Raw genomic sequence first — 25,967 nt, 5'->3', positions numbered from 1 at the left:
TATTTTAGCCCAAATCAAGACGTTCTCCTCAAGTTAACCCAACAAAGAGTGAAAACAATACAAACCTAAACAAATAATCCAACACCTCAGCCTTCTAAAGTCTGATTAAGTCACTTTAACCTCTTTCAGCTGGAAAAACTCCCACATATCTATTAGCTAATCGGACAGAAGTGCAGTATTTGACGACCTGGGAAAGACAACGGGTTGTGTGATCTCAGGAAGTGATACACAAACGGTATTTTATTTAGATATGAGACGGACAAGTTGTAATGACTAACAAAAAGTGAGTTACATGTTGTTCTGTGACGTCTGGAGGCCAAGCTAACCCCAAAGCTTCGGCTGTTCGTTTAACTGTAAACGCCAAGACAAAACTTCAAAAATGTGTTTTAATATCGCCGATGAAGCAGGTCTAGAGGCTGCTGATGGATAAATTAGAGTCAGTTCTGGCGGCCTGTAAACGTGACTGTCGGACAGATAAACCTGGTAGAATGAGCTGGAAGGAAGCGAAGGAATGACGACAAACCGGCAGGGAGGCGACTTCTTTACTTCAACGTCAAACTGAAAGAAGAAACAGAGACTCTAAATTACAACAGTGTGACTGCAGAACACCTGCATTCAGTTCAGTTAATGGTTAAACAGAGAAACAGGAAATACGAGCTTTCATTATTTTATCATTTATATTGATGAGCAACACAACATGAATACTTCATTATGGTGTATAAAATGACTTATTTCAGTCGGATTTTCACGATTTTCATTTTTAGTTTTTACCAACGTTTCATATTTACGTCCTTTAATTATTCTTTTAGGCACTGCATGTGTTCTCATATTACTGCATTTATGAGAATGTCCTTCAGGTTAATTTTAAGAAGATTCAGCTAATTGTGCGTTTTTTCAGCTTTGACAAATTAAACGAATCCAGATTGAACTCCAGATTCAGAAAGATCATCAGCAGCTTCGATTTTAGCGTTAAAAAGCTAAATTATGGAAGAAAAGTTTCTGATGCTGCAAATAAAGAAGAAACTTGTGTTGAGAGGAAGAGTTAGAGTCTGAAAAAACTAAATTCAGTGGTGAGGAATGCATCATAACCAGGTTTAAAACCGTTTCTGGGTCTTTAAAATGGTTTCAATCTGTTTATTTGTTGTTGTTTAGAGGTTTGAAGGTTTAGTTGTGAATTTTCTTCATCCTTCAATAATCCTGATTCCACCAGCTTATTATCATTATCATTATTATTGGAATAAAGTATTTACACCTTTTATTAGTCTTCTTAATGGTACCGTGCTGTTTGTTTAATTTTTTCTCTCACACCTTAACTTGGTTCCTCTTCTGCAGGATCATCTCGCTGTTTTCCTTATTTTGTTTCTTAACTTTTCTCAATTTAACATTTAACCTGAAACATTCACTGTGATTCTTTAAAAACTTCTCTTTGCTGTTCTGTGATTTTAAACGTGCGACTGTTTACTAATAATTCTGGTCCCTTTGTATGATTTTCTGGCTGTAATAATCACTTAAACATTAAAAACTGGATTAAATCCAGCCCAGCCCTGACATTCAGACTGAATCCTGCCTTCAGACGCGCTTCTGATTTGCACTTCTTGCTGCTCGTGTTAAACTTCTACCTTCTGTTCATTAAAAAGCCGTGCTAAACCCGGCGTGACTCACTTGAAGTTGCTGCTGTCCTGCAGGTTCAGCACCAGGCTGTCGGCGTTCAGGTACACTTTGTTTTGGGATTGCGCCACCTGCAGGTCAAAACACAGAACACACAGAGCAGGGTGAGCGCAGCAGAGAAAACACAGGTGGAAAGTCTGTCAGCGTGCAGGCCGGGCCGAGCACAATGGGCGCATTGTCCGGGCGTCAACACTGAGCCGATTCACGGCGGAGCGAGAGCCGCTGGGCGTCCACGCAGGAAACACCGGCAGAGCGCCTGGTGGGGATGACGTGACTGCAGCAGGCTGAGAGCGTCAGCCTGAGCCGCGAGGTCACCGCGTCACAAACATTCGGTCAGTGATGCAGACAAACACACTCATTCATTTACTTTCTCATCTCAATATCAACAGCAATGAGAGGATTAGCTGCAAATGATTCATCTCGAGGTTCAGTCGCTTCACACGAGGAAGCAGCTTCACGGCCCCGTTAGCGTCAGCTTTGGTCTCAGGCTCATGTTTATGGAGGTTAAAGTGTGTTTGGAGACGTTACAATCATCTGAACGCCAAGTTATTTTCTGCCATTTAAAGTCCTGCGCCTTCACCAAATCCACAAAGAAGTAGAGAAAACTCAGAAAGCAAAGAAAAAAAGGAATTTCTTTGACTTATTTGATAAAAACCTGAAAATCTACAGGTTTTCCATGTGTTACCAACAGTGGGTGAACATGGAGGCGCCGTTTGTTAAAAATATTTTACTCTTCAGAGGAAATGTCAAGTTTTCCCTCAAGTGATGTTACTCAGGAATCATTTTGTGGAAAATTAAAGCGATCGGATGCTTCAGGAAGAAGACAAAAACCGAAAACAGGTTCAAACGTTCCAAACTGAAGCCTTCATGAAGAATAAATGAATAAAGAATTAACCCTTTTCTGTTCTGGGGTGTTTTTTTCTTCATTTTTTCCTCACTTTTCTCTGCAACATAAAAGTAAGGAAACACAACAACCATGAACAGAAAGAGAGAGAACTCAGAAGGTTCATTTCACTTTTAAAAACAGACAGAACCTGCTATCTATGTTTTTCCAGGTGCCCAAAGATGTTACCAATACTGGGAAAAAACCTCTAGCTGACATGCATAATGTACACTACTGTTCAAAGTTTGGGTTCATCCAGATAATTCCATGTTTTCCATGAATTCTCCCACTTTTATCCATGTGCTAACATAACTGCACAAAGGTTTTCTAATCATCAATGAGCCTTTCAACGCCATTAGCTAACACAATGTAGCATTAGAACACAGGAGTGATGGTTGCTGGAAATGTTCCTCTGTACCCCTATGGAGATATTCCATTAAAGATCAGTCATTTACCACATTAACTATGTCTAAGCTGGGTTTATCATTCATTTAATGTTATCTACATTGAAAAAAACACTTTTCTTTCAAAAATGAGGACATTTCTAAGCGACCCTAAACTTTTAAACGGTACTTTCTACATTTAGCTGCTCACATTTTCACACGTCTCGTCCGTGTGCAGTTCAGCTGAAAAGTCTGAATTTTTGTCACGACACCGTTGGTCACAGCTGAGACACAAAAGCTTCATGGTTGAGTTGAGCGACACAGAATTTTTGTTTTGTTTTTTTTACAGAATCCTGTTTGAGGAAGCGGTTTATTTTTGGCAAATTTTTCAATGAGACGCAGAATTAGTTGATTGTGATTAAATGTCTCATTTGTAAGCTCAGATTTTGTTCTAGAAGTTTGAAATACAATGATTATTTCTGTTTTTACTGCTTCTTACTGCAATAAAGTGTTAATTTGGTGCATTAAAAAAAGGCCATGAAACTTTTACATATCAATACTTCCCACTTTAACATGATTTAAAATCTGGGTATTCTTTCTGTTGTTGCACTTCCTGGCTAATAAATGATGTAATTTGTCCAATTATTTATTAAATATAACATTTCTTTTAATATCTGCTGGCAGGTTTTGGAGCTCAGAGGGTGAAATGTGCAAAATAACAACCACCTTCACCAAAAACGTAGAAAGGACATCCGTTCTCTGGACAAATAACATTAACTAACACGTTTTCTAGCAGATTCAGCTTTTAGAACATTTCATTAAATCCTATCAGCATAATGAAGGTCGTTTTCCAGATCTTTGATCATTTGATATGATAACACCTGCAGATCATTATATTAGTCTTTATTTTAAGGACAAAATAGAAATAAAACAACAACAGATGAAGTGAGAAGAAGGAATGTGCATTTAGACAGAGTCAGCTGAGTTTAATGAAGGTAGTTTCCTTTAAGACAAATACAGAATAAACTAGGCCTTAATTATCATTATTATTGATAATTGACTTGCGTTGTTTGATTTCCAACTTTCTAACAGCCCTTGAACTAATCATCTGTGAGGTGCACTTCAGTCTGGAACATTTCATAAGAGCTCTCCATAAAAAAAAAAAAGACAGAAAATCAGCCAAAAATAAACCCTCTGCAGCAAAAACATTCCGTACAAAACTAAAAATTCTGCGTTCTTCGACGAAACTGTGAAACTATCAGTGACTGAGCTGCGACCAACGTTCACATCAGAAAAATTCAGGGACTTTTCAGCTGAACTGCAGGCCGCGTTTCCACAGAGCAGACAGGAGGCGAGTATTAAAGCAAATTAAAATGAATGAATGAGTGTTTCCAGCGCTGCTAACACACTATATGTTGACTGCATTTTTCGATAATCCCAATAATTTGAAATATTTTCTTTATTTCTATTTATTATTGATGTAGTTCCTCTTCGTGGTTGTTCTGTTTCCGTAGAGCTGCAGGACTTTAGATTATAAAGAAAAATGAACAAACAGAGAAGAAAAATGTGCAAAAAACGAGCTGAAAGTAATGAGGGTTAACTTTCTATAAACCTCTCAGCAGGCATCACTTCTGTCATATTTCCAAAGGCTCTAATCAAACAGTGATTTACACGTTTGTTGTATTTATAATTCTTCTGTTTGTGTCATCAGTGGAGGTGTGAGGTCAGAGCAGAGGACAACAGGAGGTTCACAGGACAAATCTTTTGTTTCAATCCTGGAATCTTTCCTCAGTTTTGCGGTCTTTTGGCGCCACCTAGTGGACGCCACCAAACACAGCAGCTCATCGACGACAGATTTATAAATTCAACATGACAGGATTTTAATCTTAAATTTTAGGATTTTTAACAACTTTTAGTCGTGCTGACCTGTGAGTTTGTTTCAAAGCTGAACTTCTGAAGTGTATTTTTATATTTTTAATGGTTGGATTAAAGCGGAAACAGAACAGACTAATGTGACACCAGTGTGTTTGTATCTCTGTTAACCTACTGGCCGTACAGTGAACCATTAACATTTACATTTTAACCATCCCACTGAACTCATGTTGGGTTTTTGCTGGTTATTTTGTTTGCTCTTGTTTAATAAATCTCCAGATCAGGACGTTGTCGCTGCAGAAACAGACGTGATCCTAAGACGTTTAAGACACATTTTTTACCAACGACTTTTATCTCAATGAGCTGCTTGTTCCTTTAATCCCAAAATAAAACATTAAAAAAAAATTCAGACACAGCGCCGATCTGTAAACGGACTCGTGGAAGAATCACCACTTGTTTCTGACAAATCTGAACTGACTCACAAATGTTAAAAATCACTTTCTGTTAGTCGACGGTGTCACTTCATGGAACGTTGAGGAGACTTCATCGCCTGCAGAGCAGCATTAAAAACACTAACTATGAAGACCTGCTGTTAGTTAACCCTCGTGTCATCCTGTGGGTCAAAATTAATCCGTTTTAAAGTTTAAAAATGTGGAAAAAAAATATATTTTCAGAGTGAAATTTCTGATGTCCACATTTTCAAAATTTTTTAGGAAATCTTTGAACATTTTTTTGGTGGAAAAAAAGAAATGCTAAAAAAAATTTCTTTAAGAATATTCACATAAAAATCAACCAAAATCCAGCGAATTTCTTGCCTAATTTGGGGGATTTTTTTAAAAATAAAACTCAAGGGAAATTTTTAAGGAATTATTGAAATTTTCTTCCTGAAGATTTCGCAAACTTACAGAAATTTGGGGGATTTTTTGCTGAATTTTGGTTGATTTTTATGTGAATGTTCTTAAAGAAAATATTAGAAATTTTACTGACATATCTGTAGTCACTTTAGATATTTTTAGGATTTTTTGGGAAGATTTTTACTCATGTTTTGAAAATATTTAAAGAATTTTCTTGCCAAAATTGGGGGATTTTTAAAAAAATAAAACTTAAGGGAAATTTTCAAAGAATTATTGAAATTTTCTTCCTGAAGGGTTTTGCAAATTTACAGAAAATTGGGAAGTTTTTTGCTGAATTTTTGGATTTTTTTTTCAGACAAGGAAACTATATTTTTTGGTGCCTGTAAATGAAGACATCAGGAAGGTAAAAGAAAAGAATCAGGAGCTTTTCTAAGAGCTAAAGCAAAGCAGGCCGACTTGCTCGAAGATATTTCAGCTCCTTTTAACTGTCTGGTGAAGAGTCACAGGAACTAAATACCAGAAATACAATAAATTCCAGCAGTCCTGTCAGAGTTTATCTCACTGAACGCCAAGACTTCTTTAACCTGAAGGCAACAGTCTGACAACAAATCAATAAACAGACCAGCATGACACAATGATTCCACAAACTGACTGCAGAAACGTGCAAAGAGGCACAAGTTAAACACAAAATAAATTAAAAACAAAGAGATAAAGTAAATATCAAGATGCAAACTAAACACCAAGAGGCCACAAAGAGGTGCAATACGTTGACAGAAAGGGCAAACCAACGGCAGAAACATGCAAATTCTACATCACAGACCAAAAAAAGATGCAAATTTAGCACGAGGCGACACAAAACCAACAGAAAGATGCATCATAAGACCACAAACGGACTGAAAACAACCACAAAGAGTCACAAATTAAACACAGAACACCAAATTAAACAACAGAGGCCAAACACAAAGAGAGTGTGGTTGAAAGAGATGCAAAAAAGATGCAGAAAGAGCAACAAAAGTAGTGCAAAAAAGATGCACAACATCCACCCAGAGATACGACTTTAATCTGCAGCTGCATCACTTGTAGCTGTTTGTGCTTATTGGTGCTTTTTTAAAGGGCAAACATGAGGCTGAGAGAGCAGTTATCAGGCAGGTGTGGGACATTTCATCATAGAGCTGCACCTCTGTGAACAAACATGTCAAAGGTTCTTTTATCTGAGCAGGTTCCTGACAAATGAAGAAAAACACGGCGGTCCGGTGGGCGTTTCTTACCGTCTTGGCGATGTTCTGCGCCGCCCGGATCTTCCTGAGTTTCAGGTAGCCTGGGTTCTTGGTCACGGCCTCGCCCAGCTGCCGACACAGAATCACAGCGTCAGAGTTTACAGCAGGCGTGTCACCGCTCAGCTTCCACGTTTGTTCCTCAGGCGTGTTGACAGCCAGAGTAAATAATTGGTGCATATTTAGATAAGTGTTTGTTCTCGCCACAGTTATGAGGCGAGGCCGACGGAGAGTTCACGTCGGAACAGGAATTCACGTGAGGCTGTTTAAACCCTCTGAACTCCAATAACTCACGTTTTCGATCATAATATAATAATAATATCAGATGTATTTGCAGCATTTATCAGCCAGAAACTGTAAAAACACGAAAAATCATCATGACTGTAACTGAACTACTCATGATGTGATGTTTTGATCAAAACATTTAACAAAAAATGATTAAAAATCAAGATATTTCCCTTTATTCTATGCGTCTCATTTCAAAATAACTCACTTTCTGTAGCTAGATTCTGTAAAAAACTACAAAAAACGTGAAAGAAATGATCGAACAACAGTCAAAAATTCAGAGAGCTTTTGGCTGAACTGAACAAGTGTGGAAACAAGTCATTTAATTAGTAAGATATCTAGAATATATACTTTATATTATATATGACTGTATTTATCAGTACGTTTTGTGCAGTGTTGGTGGACACTTGCTGATTTCTTTTTTGTAAAATAATCAAAATGTAACTTTTTTAATGCATTATTGCGCTTTAACTGTGCAGGACTTCAGACTGCAGAGAAAAATGAGTCGACAGCGAGTGAAAACTGACAGAACCTGTTTGGAGCTCAGAGGGTTAAAGGCGGCTTTAGGTGTTCATTAGATCATTAGAACCCAGTTACTACTTCCAAGAAACCACAAGAATGCATCTCATTAGTCTGCTGCGTTCAAACAGCCTCTGAAGACTCTGATGAAGAATCCTCTTAGAAGCGGATCAGCTCACCATCTTGGCGGCCTGAGCTTCTCCTTCGGCCTGGATGATCTTCTGCCTCTGGTCCTGTTTGGCCTTCTCGACGTAAAACTGAGCTCGCTGCGCCTCCTGCTGGGCTGCAGAGGAACAAAAACACAGTAACAGTCAGAAGGAGGAAGATGGAAAACCTTTAATGACTGATTTTTAACACCACATCCAGACTGAGAACTTTTTCAGAGATGAAACTACCAAATATGAAAACTAGGAGCACCAGTGCAACTTGTCAATAAGACCTCCATTTTTTTAAGTCCAACTATAACTGTCTATCATGTAAAACACGTAGATGGAGGGAGAACTTGTCAACGATCCAACTATTGAACTTTTCCAAGCAGCAGACCTACAGTCAGGTCCATTGACACCATTATCAGCGTTCAGCTCTGAACACCACGAATGAGAAATGAAACAATCAAGATGTGCTTTAAGTGCAGACGTTTAGCTTTAATTTGAGGGCATTTACATCCAAATCAGGTGAACGGTGGAAGAATTACAACTCGTTTTAGAGAAGCCATCCACCTTTTTGAGGGACCAGAGGTAACTGCTCAGATGAACAGATGTTTTTATTCCTTCATTATTTCATTTAGAAGGAGCAGATAAAAGGTCTGGAGTTCATTTCAAGGGTGGTATTTGGAAAATGATTGACAATATCGACTGTTTCATTTCAGACCCATTGTACGGAGCCAAAAAGCTGAAAACTGTCAATGTTTAAGTATTTATGGAGCTGACTGCATCCATCTGTTGCCATAACCGATTAATCAACCATTTTTCAGAGCAAAGACGTCTAAATTCCCCGATTGCAGCTTCTTAATTGTGATTCTTTTCTCCTTTCTGACAGTAAATTGAAGATTTTTGTCGCTGTTGGGAAAGATCAATTTCTCACCATTTTTTTGACATTTCAGAAACCAAACAACTACATGATACAATAATTTAGGAAATGACAATAAAAGTAACGGTTAGCTGCATTTTTTAAAGGTTTTTGTCGCTATAACACACAGTGGGGAACTCTTGATGTAGGATGTCATCTACAGTTGTAAGAAAGAGCATGTGAACTCTTTGGGATTAGTTGGATTTCTGCATAAATTGGAATATTTTCTGATCTTCATCTACACACGTGGACAAAATTGTTGGTACCCCTCAGTTAAAGAAGGAAAAACCCACAATTCTCACTGAAATCACTTGAAACTCACAAAAGTAACAATAAATAAAAATTTATTGAAAATTAAACAATCAAAATCAGCCATCACTTTTGAATTGTTGATTAACAATTATTTAAAAAAAACAAACTAATGAAATAGGGCTGGACAAAAATGATGGTACCCATAACTTAATATTTTGTTGCACAACCTTTTGAGGCAATCACTGCAATTAAACGATTTCTGTATTTGTCAATGAGCGTTCTGCAGCTGTCAACAGGTATTTTGGCCCACTCCTCATGAGCAAACAGCTCCAGTTGTCTCAGGTTTGATGGGTGTCTTCTCCAAATGGCATGTTTCAGCTCCTTCCACATATGTTCAATGGGATTCAGATCTGGGCTCATAGAAGGCCACTTTAGAATAGTCCAACGCTTTTCTCTCAGCCATTCTTGGGTGTTTTTGGCTGTGTGTTTTGGATGGTTGTCCTGTTGGAAGACCCATGACCTGCGACTGAGACCAAGCTTTCTGACACGAGGCAGCACATTTCTCTCCAGAATGCCTTGATAGTCTTCAGATTTCATCGTACCTTGCACACTTTCAAGACACCCTGTGCCAGATGCAGCAAAGCAGCCCCAAAACATTACTGAGCCTCCTCCATGTTTCACCGTAGGGACAGTGTTCTTTTCTTCGTATGCTTGGTTTTTGAGTCTATGAACATAGAGTTGATGTGCCTTACCAAAAAGCTCCAGTTTGGTCTCATCTGTCCAAAGGACATTCTCCCAGAAGCTTTGTGGCTTGTCAACATGTATTTTTGCAAATTCCAGTCTGGCTTTTTTATGAGTTTTTTTCAGCAGTGGTGTCCTCCTTGGTCGTCTCCCATGAAGTCCACTTTGGCTCAAACAACGACGAATGGTGCGATCTGACACTGATGTACCTTGGCCTTGGAGTTCACCTTTAATTTCTTTGGAGGTTGCTCTGGGCTCTTTGGATACAATTCCAACGATCCGTCTCTTCAATTTGTCATCAATTTTCCTCTTGCGGCCACGTCCAGGGAGGTTGGCTACTGTCCCGTGGGTCTTGAACTTCTGAATAATATGAGCCACTGTTGTCACAGGAACTTCAAGCTGTTTAGAGATGGTCTTATAGCCTTTACCTTTAAGATGTTTGTCTATCATTTTTTTTCGGATGTCCTGGGACAATTCTCTCCTTCGCTTTCTGTTGTCCATGTTCAGTGCGGTACACACCTTTTCACCAAACAGCAGGGTGACTACTTGTCTCCCTTTAAATAGGCAGACTGACTGATTATGAGTTTGGAAACACCTGTGATGTCAATTAAATGACACACCTGAGTTAATCATGTCACTCTGGTCAAATAGTTTTCAATCTTTTATAGAGGTACCATCATTTTTGTCCAGGCCCGTTTCATTAGTTTTTTTTTTTTAATAATTATGTTAATCAACAATTCAAAAGTGATGGCTGTTTTTGATTATTTAATTTTCAATAAATTTTTATTTATTGTTACTTTTGTGAGTTTCAAGTGATTTCAGTGAGAATTGTGGGTTTTTCCTTCTTTAACTGAGGGGTACCAACAATTTTGTCCACGTGTGTACGTCTCAACAACAGACAAACACAGTCTGTCTAAACTAATACCACACAAAAAATTACATGTTTTCATGTTTTTATTCTTCCTGACTGTCGTGCGTTCAGATGTGCAGCTACAGGAAACATCTGGCTGAGGTTACTGCTGTCAAAGGAAGGTCGACCAATCATTAAATCCAAAGGTTCTCAGATTTTTTCCACCCTGCACTGTGAATGTTTACATATTGTGTTCAATAAAAACATGTAACTTTTTGTGTCAGACTGTTTGTCTGTAGTTGTGACTTAGATGAAGATCAGGACACATTTTAGGACCAATTTACGCAGAAATCCAAGTAATCCCAAAGGGTTCACATACTTCTTCTTGCAGCTGTACTTTCTATATTAATATTCAACCAACTGAAGATGACTGACTGTCTTCCTGTGCTACTACAGCCTCCTGATGAGGATCTCATGTTGAAAAAGGCAAAAACCGCCTCATGATACGCAGGTCGACAGAGTTCAGAGTTAAAAACTGACACAGCAGCGACATGATTCATTTAAAAATGACTGACTGAAGTTGTAGTTTGGTTTATGATTATCAGTCCCCCTTGTTTTATTTCTCAAGGCTCATTCTTACAATAAATAGCTCGACATTAATTCAATTTAAGTCGATGTCTGCATGAGGGCCAAAATTAAAATCAATGTCTGGTATAAATAAAGACAATAAGAGGTGATTTTCCATCATTCACAGGTTTATTATTCATAAATGAAAGAGCTGTAATTTAATCAGTCAATGTGTTCTTTGGAGGAGTTTTAAATTTTAGATGATCATTGATGAACGTAGCAGGAAGTTCTAAGTTCTCCAGATATCCTGAGCTCCATCCGCTTCAGGAACAATCACATTAAAACGTTGCCAATATCGTGTTCTGAGTCAGTTTAGCTGCTGCTCCCTAAAAGTCCTTCATTCAGCATCGTCACTGCTAACGGACAAAGCTCATCTGGAGCCCTAGATCTGATTTAAAACCAGATGTGATAAATGACAGAAACCCCGTAGAGTCAATAAAACTAAAAAGAAGGTTGTTTAGTATTCATGTACTATCTTGTAATTATTGTGCGACGGTTCTTATGGCCTGTAATGGTTCTTTTTTTTATATTTATGTGATGGTTGCCGCTTTCTTTATTTGACTATTCAAAGACTTAATGCACTAAGAAGACAAAAAAGAACCGTAATGGAACAGGAATATGTTAGCAGAGGGTGCAAACTGATTACACAGTCATTAAATCGATGAATATGTGTTTCCAGATTAAATAATCTGAGAAGTAAAGCAGGATTGAGACAATATTCAGCAGCTACAACCGTCGGTCTGAGGACCAACTGGACTCACCGACTTGCTTGGCCTCCACGGCGGCCGTGTACTCGCGGCTGAAGCTCAGCTCGGTGATGGCCACGTCGTCCAGGATGATGTTGAAGTCTTTGGCTCGCTCAAACAGCTCTCTGCGGATCAACAGGGAAACCTGCCGGGCAAAGGCACGCAAAATCAAAGAGATAAATGAGGCGAACCAGCAAAATAATTAAAGCAGTAAGAACAAATAGGACAATTAAGATCAAAGACAAGGTGAGAAGACTAAAACAAGAACAACTGGAAGCAAAATAAGATGGAATTAAAAGCATTTATTGCTGTTAGGTTAGAAAATAATCAAGATCTGAATCTTCCTGTTGATTATTCTAGATTGTAGGAGCACAATGAGTTAAAATGGATTTACTGAGTTCATAATCCAAACATTTAGTGTTTGATCAGAGCCCATAGAGGTTAAAAAACAGTAAGAACCTTATGAATAAACCAAATAAAGAGTCTACCTCAGCACACAGATCACATTAACGTCATAATCATCAGAAATAAATCTCAGTGTAGATGATAAAGGCTCAGCTGATACATGTAGAAAATGTTAAAATAATCCAACACAGACACAACAACCAGTTTAAATGCAGTCCATTTGATCCACTCAACCACAAACGCCACGGTAAGAACGCTTCAGATGCTCAACACGGATCAGAAGAAGCAAATCATTGACCTGAACAAACTAAGAAAGTCCCACTGAGTCATTTCAAAGCAGCTACTCATCCCAAAATAAACAGTCTGAAGTTCATGGTCCAGTTGTGTTGCTGCCACCATCAGGAAGAAAACACAAACTATCACCTGCTGCTGAGAAACAACTGGTCAGGATGGACCAGAGTCAATCAAGAATCAACAAGCAGCAGGTCTGAATGAATGAGAAGCTGCTGGAACACAGCTGTCAGTGTCCACAGGGTTCTAGAGGATCCATGAAGAAGGAAGTTCTTCCTCTAGAAACAGAACCTTAAAGCTCCACTCCTCACAAGGACAAAGAAAAGGCATTCTGGAGGAAAGTTCTGTGGTCAGATGGAAGATAAACTGAAGGTGAGGCCTTTAACCCCAAGAACACCAAACCACCAAGCATGGAGGTGGCAGTATCATGCTCCAGAAGTGCTTCTGGACTGGTTTCACATGTCTTGGGTGGGTCTTGGACTTCAAGGAGCAGTTCAGATCTTGTCTTGGTTATTGGTAATCATCCATAGCTGTGATTATTTAAATACTTAGATATAAACCCACTCTCAAGGTAGGTGGTATTAGTGGGATTATGCTGAAGTATTGCACCTTTAGCCTCTTTCAGAAATCTGCTAGTGTTTAGGACTGGTTTCAGACTGTCTTGGGAGGGTCTTTTTTAAGCCCAAGAACACCAAACCTACCATCAAGCATGTAAGCGGCAGTATCATGCTCTGGGGCTTTCGAGGAGTGCTTTTGGACTGGTTTTGGACTTTGTGTTATGCTTGGTTTCAGTCCTGGTTCTCCTGGTTTTGGATGCGATTTAAAGTTGGTTTAGGATTTATTTTACTCTGGATCTGGTCCTGGATGAGGACTGGTTTCGGACTGTCTTGGGTAGGTCTTGGATTTTTATTTAAGGTTTGGTTTTCGTCCCGATACTGTACTGGTTTGTGACTTTTATAGGAATTGTTTCAGAGCGTTTCTAAAACTGGTTTCAGTTTTGGCATAGGACTGGTTTCAGACTGTATTCTGGTTCTGAACATTTATTTGGAATGCTTTAGGATGGATTTTGGTCCGGCTTTGAGACCTTTTCACGACTGGTTTCAGATGGTCTTGGGAGGGTCTTTTTTCTTTTTAAACCCCAAGAACACCAAACCTACCATCAAGCATGGTGGTGGCAGCATCATGCTCAGTGGAACTGGAGCAAAGTAAATGGAATAATGAAGGAGGATTTCTTCGACATTCTTCAGGAAAACGGTTGCTGTTAGTACCTGTGCTCTCTGTGTGATGAGCTGCGAGGCGTTGAACTTCGCCACGACGCTCTTCAGAACCTCGTTGACGATGGACGGCAGGACGCGCTCGTCGTAGTCCTGTCCCAGCTGCTGGTAGAGGGTGGGAAGGTTGGACGCCAGCGGCCGAGACAAAACTCTCAGCGTCAGATTCACCATCTGAAGATCTGAAGGACAGAAAGAGTCAGAAGCAGTTAAGTCTGCTAACAACAAGTAGCATCAGTCCAGCTAAGACAATCAGCAGGTACTGTATTTTAATAATCGATTGTAGGAGTCGCCTTTTAAGCAAACATTCTTCTAATTCCTGAACAATGAGCATTATGAAAAGCACTATTCCTACAACAACATGATACTATATATGCAATTATTTAAAAGTTTGTATTGAAAGAAGACAAAAACAAAGATTTGAGTATGACTTTTCAATATTTTCTGCCCGTTTATCCACAAAAATCAAGACAGCAACTTACAGCTGTAAATTATTCAATTAGTCAGAAAAATTAAAATGTTTTGATCCATTAAACAAAAGTTTTCAGGGTTCACAAATATTCGGGTTTTCTAGTTTTCTTTCACTTCTGAAACAAAAATGGTTTCTTGACTTTTTCATTCAAGTTGATGGTTAAATCAAGTGAAGGGTTTAGAAGCAGAGTGGTCGAACCCACAAAAAAAATCAGGCATCAGTTTTATATAATTTCTGTAATATTTTATGGTCTAGATTTTAGTGTCAGAGTGGTCGAACCCACAACATAAATGCAGTGTTACAGTGGTGCTTGGAATGCCAGACCACTCCTGAAAGCACAAAACTTTGAACCCATTTTTTCTCAAAAACTGCAGAAAGCGGATCAGACCACTTTGATTCCAAACCCTTAAAGGAATAAAAATAAGCATTAGCCGCAATATACAGGGTGACCCAAAAGTTTGGAAACAAATGAAAAGTCTATAATCCAAATAATATAATGTTATTTCAATAAATCAGTACCACAGATATATTCAGAAGAGTAACAGATTAGTGTAAAACAAACATATTTCGACATGTTCATGTTTGTTTCTTATACAAAGACGTGAACGTTTCCACCAACTGGTTACACTGGTATCTTCTGGAATGTATCTTCATTTATGCTTATGAAGGTTCCTCAGACTGGCCAGTAAATGTTGCCTCATAGTACTTTTTGATGTTTAAAAAAACATTAAAACTGTCAGATACTTTACCATCAAGAATTCTGAAATCTGACACTGATGGCCTGCATTTTGAAGTGATGCTCCAGCATACCTGGACCTTATGGTTCTATTCATTTTCTTCTGAGTTACTGCACTCGGCAAATACTATGCTTTTAAATTATTTTATTATGCTATAACAAAAATGGGTAAAATAAGAGTGAATTCATGCACCCCCAACTGAAACAGACACTGCAGTTAAACTTTGTTTCCAAACTTATGGGGTCACCCTGTCGAACTTAAGATGCTGATTTATCAATCTCATGTTGTGATGGCACTGGGATCTAAAGCTTTAATGGGTTTTAATGGAGACATTTTCATCATTGAGGTCCTGAATATAACCTACAACTTTTTTTTTTTCCCACACACTGTAATATTTATGTATAATGGGAGGTATGGTAGAAAAGCCCCACAAAATATACACACTAACACGACAAGGATCCGTCATTAGTATACTTTAATATAGGAGGCAGTACATGGACTAATGCCCACCTACAATTGTTCCTTAACTGCACAGAACATCTCCTGGTTAAAAAAGTTAATAAGTAAAGAAAATAAACTTCCTCTCGCTGACGGGCTACAGCCAAATATCTGACAGTGTCTTGAAAAAAAGAAAACATCAAAATGAGCACCGTCCTCATCTTATTCACAGCAGCGCCCCCTCCTGGTCTGTTCAAAGACATCAAACACAATCAAACTAAACCTAAACCAAATCTGTCATGTTTGTCGCATTTTCAATACCTTAGACAAACTTAGCGAGAAAAGTCACAAACAAAAAAAGTCCTGAGTTTAGGTTCTAAAGACTAAGGATTCCCTGATGAGTACCGTCCTTCCTGCACGTTGTCTGTGAGGCCAAAATATAATCTGTTTTGAATATTTTTCGATTGTTTGGTCTAAAAACCAGGATAAACTACAATGGGTATCTCAAAATCAAACGTCTTGTTTTGTCCGAGAAACAGTCAAAAACCAACAACATTCAGTCAACTGATGGAGAAAAGGCTCACGTTTGAATGACAGACATACACACGTGGACAAAATTGTTGGTACCCCTCAGTTAAAGAAGGAAAAACCCACAATTCTCACTGAAATCACTTGAAACTCACAAAAGTAACAATAAATAAAAATTTATTGAAAATTAAATAATCAAAATCAGCCATCACTTTTGAATTGTTGATTAACATAATTATTTAAAAAAACAAACTAATGAAATAGGGCTGGACAAAAATGATGGTACCCATAACTTAATATTTTGTTGCACAACCTTTTGAGGCAATCACTGCAATTAAACGATTTCTGTATTTGTCAATGAGCGTTCTGCAGCTGTCAACAGGTATTTTGGCCCACTCCTCATGAGCAAACAGCTCCAGTTGTCTCAGGTTTGATGGCTGTCTTCTCCAAATGGCATGTTTCAGCTCCTTCCACATATGTTCAATGGGATTCAGATCTGGGCTCATAGAAGGCCACTTTAGAATAGTCCAACGCTTTTCTCTCAGCCATTCTTGGGTGTTTTTGGCTGTGTGTTTTGGATCGTTGTCCTGTTGGAAGACCCATGACCTGCGACTGAGACCAAGCTTTCTGACACTAGGCAGCACATTTCTCTCCAGAATGCCTTGATAGTCTTCAGATTTCATCGTACCTTGCACACTTTCAAGACACCCTGTGCCAGATGCAGCAAAGCAGCCCCAAAACATTACTGAGCCTCCTCCATGTTTCACCGTAGGGACAGTGTTCTTTTCTTCGTATGCTTGGTTTTTGAGTCTATGAACATAGAGTTGATGTGCCTTACCAAAAAGCTCCAGTTTGGTCTCATCTGTCCAAAGGACATTCTCCCAGAAGCTTTGTGGCTTGTCAACATGCATTTTTGCAAATTCCAGTCTGGCTTTTTTATGAGTTTTTTTCAGCAGTGGTGTCCTCCTTGGTCGTCTCCCATGAAGTCCACTTTGGCTCAAACAACGACGAATGGTGCGATCTGACACTGATGTACCTTGGCCTTGGAGTTCACCTTTAATTTCTTTGGAGGTTGCTCTGGGCTCTTTGGATACAATTCCAACGATCCGTCTCTTCAATTTGTCATCAATTTTCCTCTTGCGGCCACGTCCAGGGAGGTTGGCTACTGTCCCGTGGGTCTTGAACTTCTGAATAATATGAGCCACTGTTGTCACAGGAACTTCAAGCTGTTTAGAGATGGTCTTATAGCCTTTACCTTTAAGATGTTTGTCTATCATTTTTTTTCGGATGTCCTGGGACAATTCTCTCCTTCGCTTTCTGTTGTCCATGTTCAGTGTGGTACACACCTTTTCACCAAACAGCAGGGTGACTACTTGTCTCCCTTTAAATAGGCAGACTGACTGATTATGAGTTTGGAAACACCTGTGATGTCAATTAAATGACACACCTGAGTTAATCATGTCACTCTGGTCAAATAGTTTTCAATCTTTTATAGAGGTACCATCATTTTTGTCCAGGCCTGTTTCATTAGTTTGTTTTTTTAAATAATTATGTTAATCAACAATTCAAAAGTGATGGCTGATTTTGATTATTTAATTTTCAATAAATTTTTATTTATTGTTACTTTTGTGAGTTTCAAGTGATTTCAGTGAGAATTGTGGGTTTTTCCTTCTTTAACTGAGGGGTACCAACAATTTTGTCCACGTGTGTATGATCAAACTGAACACACAGCCAAAAGGTTTCTTCATTCAAACTGAAAATGGGCGTTTTTGGGTTTTTTTTGCAGGTTAAAGTTTCTGACCTTTGCTTCCGGTGAGAGAGGAGATCTTTCTGGGTCGGGCTCGGATGTCGTAGATGATGGGGTACTGGAACCACGGTATCCTGCAGACAGCAACATGTTTAGAGTTTCTCTGGCATTAATGCGCTTCATTGAGTCAGTGGAAATGCAGCATCCACATGAGAACCAATAGAACGACTAGAAACAGCAGACAAAGCCAGAAAAACAGCTCCACTCTGTAAATCAGTTCTGCAAAACAGTGTGAGTAGTTAAAAGATAAAAAAATCCTCCTGTTCGGATGGAAAAGGTTATTTTTTTCCTTTTAAAACCAGATTATTTCACTCGCTTTCTGAGCCAGGTTAGTCAACTGTTGGCTTCTTAGTAAGCCATGCTTCTTTTTCTGTTCACACTGAACTCTCAAATGTGTAAAAAAGAAAGACAGAAAAAGAAAACCTCAAATGTCTTACAGAGACCATGTAATGCATGTCTTCTTTGAATTTCTCAGCCCTCATGATCAGCAGTTCCAAATATTTTACCATTATTTAAGTATAAATGCTTAAATAAAACAAAATTCCGAGCAGAAACCTCAAGAAACTGATCAAGACTATAAAATGAATGCATCAAATATCAGATAAATTTGTCACTTGTCAAATTCCAGGTTTAAGTCTAAGATCTTAAGGACAAAATTGTGTACATTTTTCAAATTATGGCATTTAAAGTCCAAATTGTAAGATAAAGTCCATATCAAAAACCTGATCTCTAAATTAAAGGTGAAGCTCGGTTACTACTATAGAAACAAGGCTTGTTTTTCCTCTCAGAGCTCGGAAGTTTCTGATGTCAGCTACTTTTCTGCCAATCCTTGATTATGGTGATGTGTATATGTGTGCTTCAACCAGCTGCCTGCAGTCCTTGACTCCGGTCTACCACTGTGCTCTGAGGTTTGTCACTGGCCGTAGCCGCCTCACCCACCACTGTGAATTGTACGCTAAAGCTGGCATGCCTTCCTTGAACGTAAGACGATATACACACTGGATGACTCTGGTTTACAAGGCACTTCTTGGCATGGGTCCCACTTATTTATGCACTCTTCTTCAGAGAACTAGAAGCTGTTATGCCCTAAGATCTTATGACATTTTACATCTCTCTGTTCATCATGTTGAAACTGAAATGGGTAAAAAAAGATTTCAGTTACTCTGCTCCCTCTGCTAGGAATGCCCTCCAAGCCAAATTGAAGTTGTCAAAATTTGTTTCATTGGGGGCTTTTCGCTCTATTTTAAAGGGGAACTTCGTTTTTTTTTTTTCAACCTGGGGTCTGTTTTCATATGTGTTTTCATACATGTGAGTGATGGAGAAATGAATTTTCGACATAGCTCCAGTATTTAGCCAGGCAGTCAGCTTAGCAGCTCAGCTAGCAGCTCAGCTAGCGAAAAGTATGGGGCAGCTGCCCCCCCCCCCTCGTCAAAGTCCGCCCTAACGTGCTTTTTTCCCCACACTGACCGGCTCAGATAGTCTCAACGAGTGTCCCACAACATACTAGAGATGAGAAGTGAACGAAAACCTCCACATTACCTGGTGATCGCTCTTTGTTGTGGTCTGTATCCAAATCTCAGGACGCTAGAAATCAAATCTCGTTCCGAAATCGCGCGATAGCTCGCGCCAAAACACCGGTTTTGGCGTCCTGAGATTTGGATACAGACCACAACAAATAGCGATCGCCAGGTAATGTCAGGCATGTCATTGGGAAATTACCAAATAAGTGAATCCTTGGAAGCAAGGGAGCAGAGCGACCGGGGGTGGGGGCAAGAAACCTTTGAAATTTAAAGGCTGAAATGGTGCATTCTGGTGAACTCTGACACCTAGAATTCTTTAAACATGAAGGCTTAAAAAATGTCTGTATGGGACCTTCTCGGCACCCCCCAAAAACAGCACAAAGTCATGTTAATGTGATGAAACCAAATATTTATACTGGATTCAAATTTGAATGAGCCACACGAAGTCATCACTATGTGTGCTTTCCGATCGACCATGGGAGTGAGCCTCTTCTGTTGAGGAACTTGTGGGGCAATACCACTGGGTTGTTGCAAGTACACACTACTGATCCCGTATGTTTGGTCCTGTTGTCGCGTCTCTTCCCTCCGCCGGGGGAAAAAATTGCTGGGCATTTGGTGGTTAGAGCGCTTTTCGTACAATTTCCTGGCATGATTTTTCGTTTTCATGGGGTCTATCAGCGCTTGGCATCCTCTGTCGCTGTATTTTGTCTCATCGTCGCACACCATGCACCTCGCTTTCCCAGCTACATCTAACTTTCGATAATGCTCTCAAAATCGTTGTTTCCAACTCGTGCTTTTGGTGCGTAAGCTTCATGGGTTTCGCCAACCACTCCCAATTCCACTTGACGCGACACCCATCGTCCACTTCCCTTGCTCTATTCGCTTCTTTCCTGTCAATAATTCTAGCCATAGTCCTCTTTCTCCCTGTCCTCCTTCTTCGCGCGACCACACAAACTCCTTCCACTCTAGTAAAATGGTAGTTCTCACGTTACCGAATTTGAACACGATGTACGTGAAAGTAAACATTGCAAGCCAGCGCACTGTTGACAACTACGTGCGATCCAACCCTATACCCCTTACACCCCATATTTTTTTTCTCATCGAATTTGGGCGATTCACGTTGGGTCTCAAAATTGATACCTCGATACGCGAATTTTCGCGGATCCGCGACCAAATAACATGCCTGTAATGTGAAGGTTTTCGTTCACTTCTCATCTCTAGTATGTTGTGGGAAACTCGTTGAGACTATCTGAGCCGGTCAGTGTGGGGAAAAAAAGCACGTTAGTATTTAATATTTTAATGTTTGCTGTTATCTCTCTGTTTTGTTTACTTTGACGATTACTGCTGCCTCTCTTGGCCAGGTCACCCTTGTGAAAGAGGTCTCGATGTCAATGGGTCGTTTATATGGTTAAATAAAGGTTAAATAAAACAAAAATAAAGATAACAAATGAATATTTTCCACTTTGTAAGTCAATACTGTTCAGATTCAGAAAAGTTTATTTCAAACCTGCACACAATTACATTTAACAAAACAGAAAACAACAACATAACACAATAACATGCATGATTTGAAAAGGGGATGGATGAGGCAAAAGCTTTTAAACTACTACTGTGAGACACTAACGGAAATTTGTGACGAAATTCCAGACTAAAGAAGATCCAAATTCTAATTTATAGTTTAACTTAAAGAAGCTCAGAGTGAAAATTACATTATACAGTTTAACTCTATGACTTTTAGGTCAAAATTATGTTGAAAATACGAGATAGTAAAGTTAAAATTTAAACTTGTAAAGTCAGAATGGGGAGATAGCGTCTGCAGTAACTGATTCAACTCAACATTATAAACATGTCTGGAGATTTGTGACGTGTGTTTCACCGTTATGACTTAAAAAGTAAAAAAAGAGAAAAAGTTAAGCTTTTTAAAGTCATGATTATGATACTAAATTGACTGTTTTGATTTAAATGACTTAAATATTCACTCACATTTTAACTTTGTCAGGGTCTGAAACTAGTGACTAAACTTCAGAGGAGACGAAGAGAAATTTGCAACTTTTAAATGAAATCCAACTATAACTTTTTATTGAACTATTAAATAACATCAATACCACAGAATGATGTTAATGTTTTTCCCCACAGGACGCTATAACAGGAGCTGAGGATCGTCATCTGCAGCTGCTTAGAACTATTTCCTCTGACGGCATCAGGATCTACATGAACTGAGCTCATTTACGCACCCAGAAACACAGACAACTTTGTTGTTTGTTATAAATGATGCCGACACGCAGACAGGACGGATCTGGATCTACCAGCAGGTCACAGCGTGAGGAACGTTAACGGACGCAGTGATGAAGCAGCATTCATGATGTCATGTCTAAGAAGGGAGCTGATTGGTGGACGGGCTCCTACCTGAAGTGGAGTCCTTCTGCGAGCACCGTGTCCATCTGCATCCCTCCGATCCTGTTGAAGACGATCGCTCTCTGACCTCCTTCAACTGCAGACAAGACGAAAAAAATTAGGTTTTTAAAAGTCGAATCTGCCAACTGGATGAGTTAAAACTAATAAATATGAATTAATTGTACACTACTGTCCAAACGTCTGGGGTCGCTTAGAAATGTCCTTATTTATAAAAGAAAAATAGCTTTTTCAATGATAACAATCAGAAATCCAGTCTAACTGATGATCAAAAAACCCTTGTGAAGTTACATTAGCGCATGAAAAAAAGTGTGTTTTCATAGAAAACATGGAAGAGTCTGGATGGAATGGTAGAGTAAATTACCTCATTACTAGCCATAATATTTAATATGCTATTTAGGATCTGTCAGTTATCATACTGTTGTTTTTCAGGATATTTTGTTACGTTAGTAAAGTTTTTCTCCATAATTAAGGACACTGAAGGGCATCAGCCTAAATATGTATCGTAGTCAAGAAAACCAGTATTTTATGTAATTTATTTGAAGTTTCAGTCCTTATTGTGCAAATGATTCAGATAAAAATCACACCATTAACAACATGACAGGGTTTTAAATCCAACAGCTGTTCTTTTGAATCTACTGTATTAAAAACAAACATTGACTTGACAGTTTTATTTACCATATGTTTTATGTTTGGGATTGTATTTATCTAATTTGACTTTAGATTCTGTTTTAAATGGGTTTCGCTCCAAATCCTGACTTCTAATAAGTGATATTTGGGGCAATAAGGATTTAATAAATCCCACTGAAGCTACCACATTGGTATTAACGTTATAAAACAATCTTTATCAGATCAGGAGAAGTGCATTTCAAAAATATAGATGGAAACATTGGCCCCTAATATCTCTAAAAACTGAGAAAAGTGTTCAGCGTCTACTGGCTTTAATTTCCCCGTTAAGAACAACTTCAGCAGTAAAACAAACAGCTCCTTTGGCCACATGTGGGCAGTAATGAGTCACTGACATTTACTTTCTGGAAAACGGCTGTACCGCAGCAAACTTTGTTGATTTTTAGAGGAAAAGTCTGAACTTTCACTCAGTTTTATCCGGATGTTTAACATCTGATCAACATTAAGTTCAGTCAGCTTTCGAGGTTTTCATTTTAAAACTCTGAACTTAAGCTACGTTTGAGCGCAGCGTTCAGATGAGAGTTTTAGGACCTTAAAATGGAGAAATTAGGGAAACACGACTGACCCTGTTGTATTTTGGAAAGCTTCAGGGTCACATTTCAGTGTGGACGGACAGAAACAGATGAAAGATTTCCACTGAACGGTCATGAAAATGGATAAACATTTTCATTGAGCAAACATTGTCTCCACATCGACAGTGTGATGCGTGAAGGACAGCAAATTAACTAAAACGCATCAAGTTACAACTTTTTCTGCAGCTTGATACAAGAAGATTTCTCATTTTCTCCACTAATCTGCAGAGGAGCATAATTCATTCTGATTCGAGGGTTCTTGGATTCGCTTAGTTTTTTGTTTTTAGCTTTATTTAACCCTCTGAAACCCCAAAAACAACCCACCAGCAGGTATAAAAGCAGGCAGAATTGTTGAACGTTCAACTTTCCAACAGTCCTTGAACTATTCACGTCTTATTTTTGGTTTCTTACACGACTTTATTAACCACCGCAAGGAAATAGAGTTGTTGCAGCAGTCTGGATATTCAATAAAGGGGTAAAGAATAAGACAATACAGAATATTAGGGTTTAAAATGAAAGTAAAATAAAATAAGCAGAATATACAGGAGTGACCAACAAAAGTGCAAATGACATAAGAAGGTTACAGATACAATGGATGACATTTAGAATGTAAAGCTTTGGAAAAACAACCAAACCAAAGTTAAAAATCTGGATATTTCACTTTTATTCTACACGTGCATTTACAAATATGCTTAAATTAAACGGTTTGATGTAAGCAGATTCTGTAAAAAAATAAAAAATAAAATAAAATTCTCTGCTACAATTAAGTGACAAAAAATAATCAAAAGTCCCTGCTGAACTTCAGGCTGGTTTTTTTTTTTTTTTTTTTAAAAAGCAGATTTGTACATTAGCAGGAAAGTAGCACAGCATGAAAGTGGCAGCAGTGCAGTTTATTCAAATGTGACAGCACATTTAAAAGATTTCATCCTGAAAAACTAAAAATATTTTAAATAAAATGTAGTGTTGATAAAGTCAGTGTCAGTTTGTTTTCCAGTGTCATGCATTCTTATTCTTTATCAGATACAGAATATTTGCCTGCTTAAAATTAGTCACTGTGTACATTTTTTCAGTTTTACTGCAAGACAAAGAAGCACACACTGTAATCACTGAAGTGTTTTTCTTTATAGAGATGGTGCGTTGTTTGAATAAAGTGCAAAACGTGACAAACTTGCCAAAAACCAACAGCATTCGTTCTCTGATGTGTTTGATCCAGATGTGCTGAACACTAATATAAAGCACAGCAGCTTACCTGTGTACGTGGCTTCCTTCACTCCATAAGCCAGAGCTCCGGCTCCGATCAGCAGCTTCATGCCGAGTCCTGCACCTCGAGGTCCAGACGACATCCTCGCTGCAATCTGCCGCAGCTGCTGCAGAAAACCCTGAAACACAAATATCACGGCTCAGACCACCAAAAGGACACACAATGTGCTGAATGTGGAGTGTAAATCCATACTGTCCTTCATGGTTGATGACCTTCACAGCATGATGAAGGCTGACACCCTCCCAAAAACTCTACAAGGACTGTGCCCAGCTAACAATCACGCTCTGCACAGGACAGTCAAAACTTCCTCTAAAAAGCGACTATTTTAAAATTCCACAGCACACAAGCAAAATAAGACAAACCTGGACACAAGCGATTGTTTGCCTCTAATTCATGAGCTCCATACGTAAATTCGGGTAATATAAAACCCAGAAAGATAAGCTGGTTCAAAAGAATATCGACTGTCATTATTGGATTGCTACAGACGTTTTTGTACGTTAGGGATTCAGTGTTTGAGTAAGATAAGTGGCTTCAGGCGTAACTGCCCTCACATCTGATGCTGTTCACTGACAGACACATATGCCAAATTAAAGAGAGGGTTCTGGAAACTTCTGCCAAGTGTCGCTGAATGAATTTATAACGCGTTCACGGCTGTGAATAAGCGAAGATGCGTTAATTGTACGATTTTCAAATGGAATTTGGCGTTTCTGCGCAGCACCCTGCAAGACTTATGACATGCTGCCACATTAACACACAGACGGATCCAGATGATGATCCAAAGCATTTGTTTTTAATTTATGGTCTCAAATATTACCTTCGGCTAACATTAACCTCACGTAGCGGGGTTAATTTAACAGAATATCAACGTTTTTAATAATAAATTTCTTATGCTAACGGTGGTTTGCTTGTGTAACATCGGTGGCTTCAGGCCCACCTGTCCGCACATCTGATGCTGATCAAGGTAAAACACACACGCCGAATTAAATAGGAGAGTCTACAAATTTATAGTAAGATTAGTGGAATAACTCACAACACATATAAGTCTGTAAAAAAGACAAGATTATGTTAATTTGTACGATTTTTAAACGGAACTGTGCGTCACTGCGCAACTCACTTGAACATCCCTGCTACACTGTTATTAAAATGTCCACACGTCGACATTAATTATCCTCAACGAAGCCACAGCTGTAACTTCTGTCTCACTGTTCGTCTTTAAAGCAGCTGCACGAAACTTAGCTGACATTACTGTGACAGTAAGCTAGCTTACATCAGACTCACGTGTCTAACTTTTAATAAATGCCATGCAGGGCAGAACCAAAGAAACGCGAACAGCCCAGCCGAACCGAACCGAACACACGAGCTGTCAGAAAACATCCAGTAAAAGCAAAATTTATAAAAACAAACACACTCACGCCGGGATCTTTATTCGCCATGCTCTTCTCTGCTGCAAAACCAAGTGAAGAGAACCAAGGTCACGGGTGATGACGTATTTCCGTGAGCGACAGGGCACCATGGGAAATGTAGGATCTGGTGGCTGTGTTTCA

At 38.9% G+C, this 25,967-nt stretch overlaps 1 protein-coding gene and 1 long non-coding RNA gene across 2 annotated transcripts; one reads left to right on the top strand and one right to left on the bottom strand.

Annotated features, from left to right (window-relative positions):
* Positions 1-222: 222 nt before the first annotated feature.
* On the bottom strand, positions 223-25,967 carry LOC110970603 (prohibitin-2-like). The gene is made up of 10 exons (XM_051953191.1): positions 25,836-25,967; positions 24,412-24,541; positions 21,898-21,982; positions 17,966-18,045; positions 13,987-14,171; positions 12,038-12,167; positions 7,918-8,021; positions 6,929-7,006; positions 1,663-1,739; positions 223-558 (listed from the first exon to the last, which is right to left on the bottom strand). Exons 1-10 carry the CDS (start codon positions 25,854-25,856, stop codon positions 543-545), a joined length of 906 nt encoding a protein of 301 aa, XP_051809151.1. The 5' UTR covers positions 25,857-25,967; the 3' UTR covers positions 223-542.
* LOC127535367 (uncharacterized) lies at positions 1,746-22,568 on the top strand. The gene is made up of 2 exons (XR_007944200.1): positions 1,746-2,000; positions 21,628-22,568. It is a non-coding gene; the product is annotated as an uncharacterized LOC127535367 (long non-coding RNA).

The sequence above is a fragment of the Acanthochromis polyacanthus genome, chromosome 9 (genome assembly GCF_021347895.1).
Source record: "Acanthochromis polyacanthus isolate Apoly-LR-REF ecotype Palm Island chromosome 9, KAUST_Apoly_ChrSc, whole genome shotgun sequence".
NCBI lineage: Eukaryota > Metazoa > Chordata > Actinopteri > Pomacentridae > Acanthochromis > Acanthochromis polyacanthus.
Note: the sequence above shows the minus strand (reverse complement) of the source record. Positions and strands in the feature narration are given on the sequence as shown.

Coding starts and splice junctions, on each gene's coding strand:
- LOC110970603 (XM_051953191.1), bottom strand. CDS start 25,856: ATGGCGAATAAAGATCCCGGC. Junction 14,172..17,965: donor CTCTCTCACCGGAAGCAAAG/GTCAGAAACTTT, acceptor TCTGTCCTTCAG/ATCTTCAGATGGTGAATCTG. Junction 12,168..13,986: donor TCATCACACAGAGAGCACAG/GTACTAACAGCA, acceptor TTTGCCCGGCAG/GTTTCCCTGTTGATCCGCAG.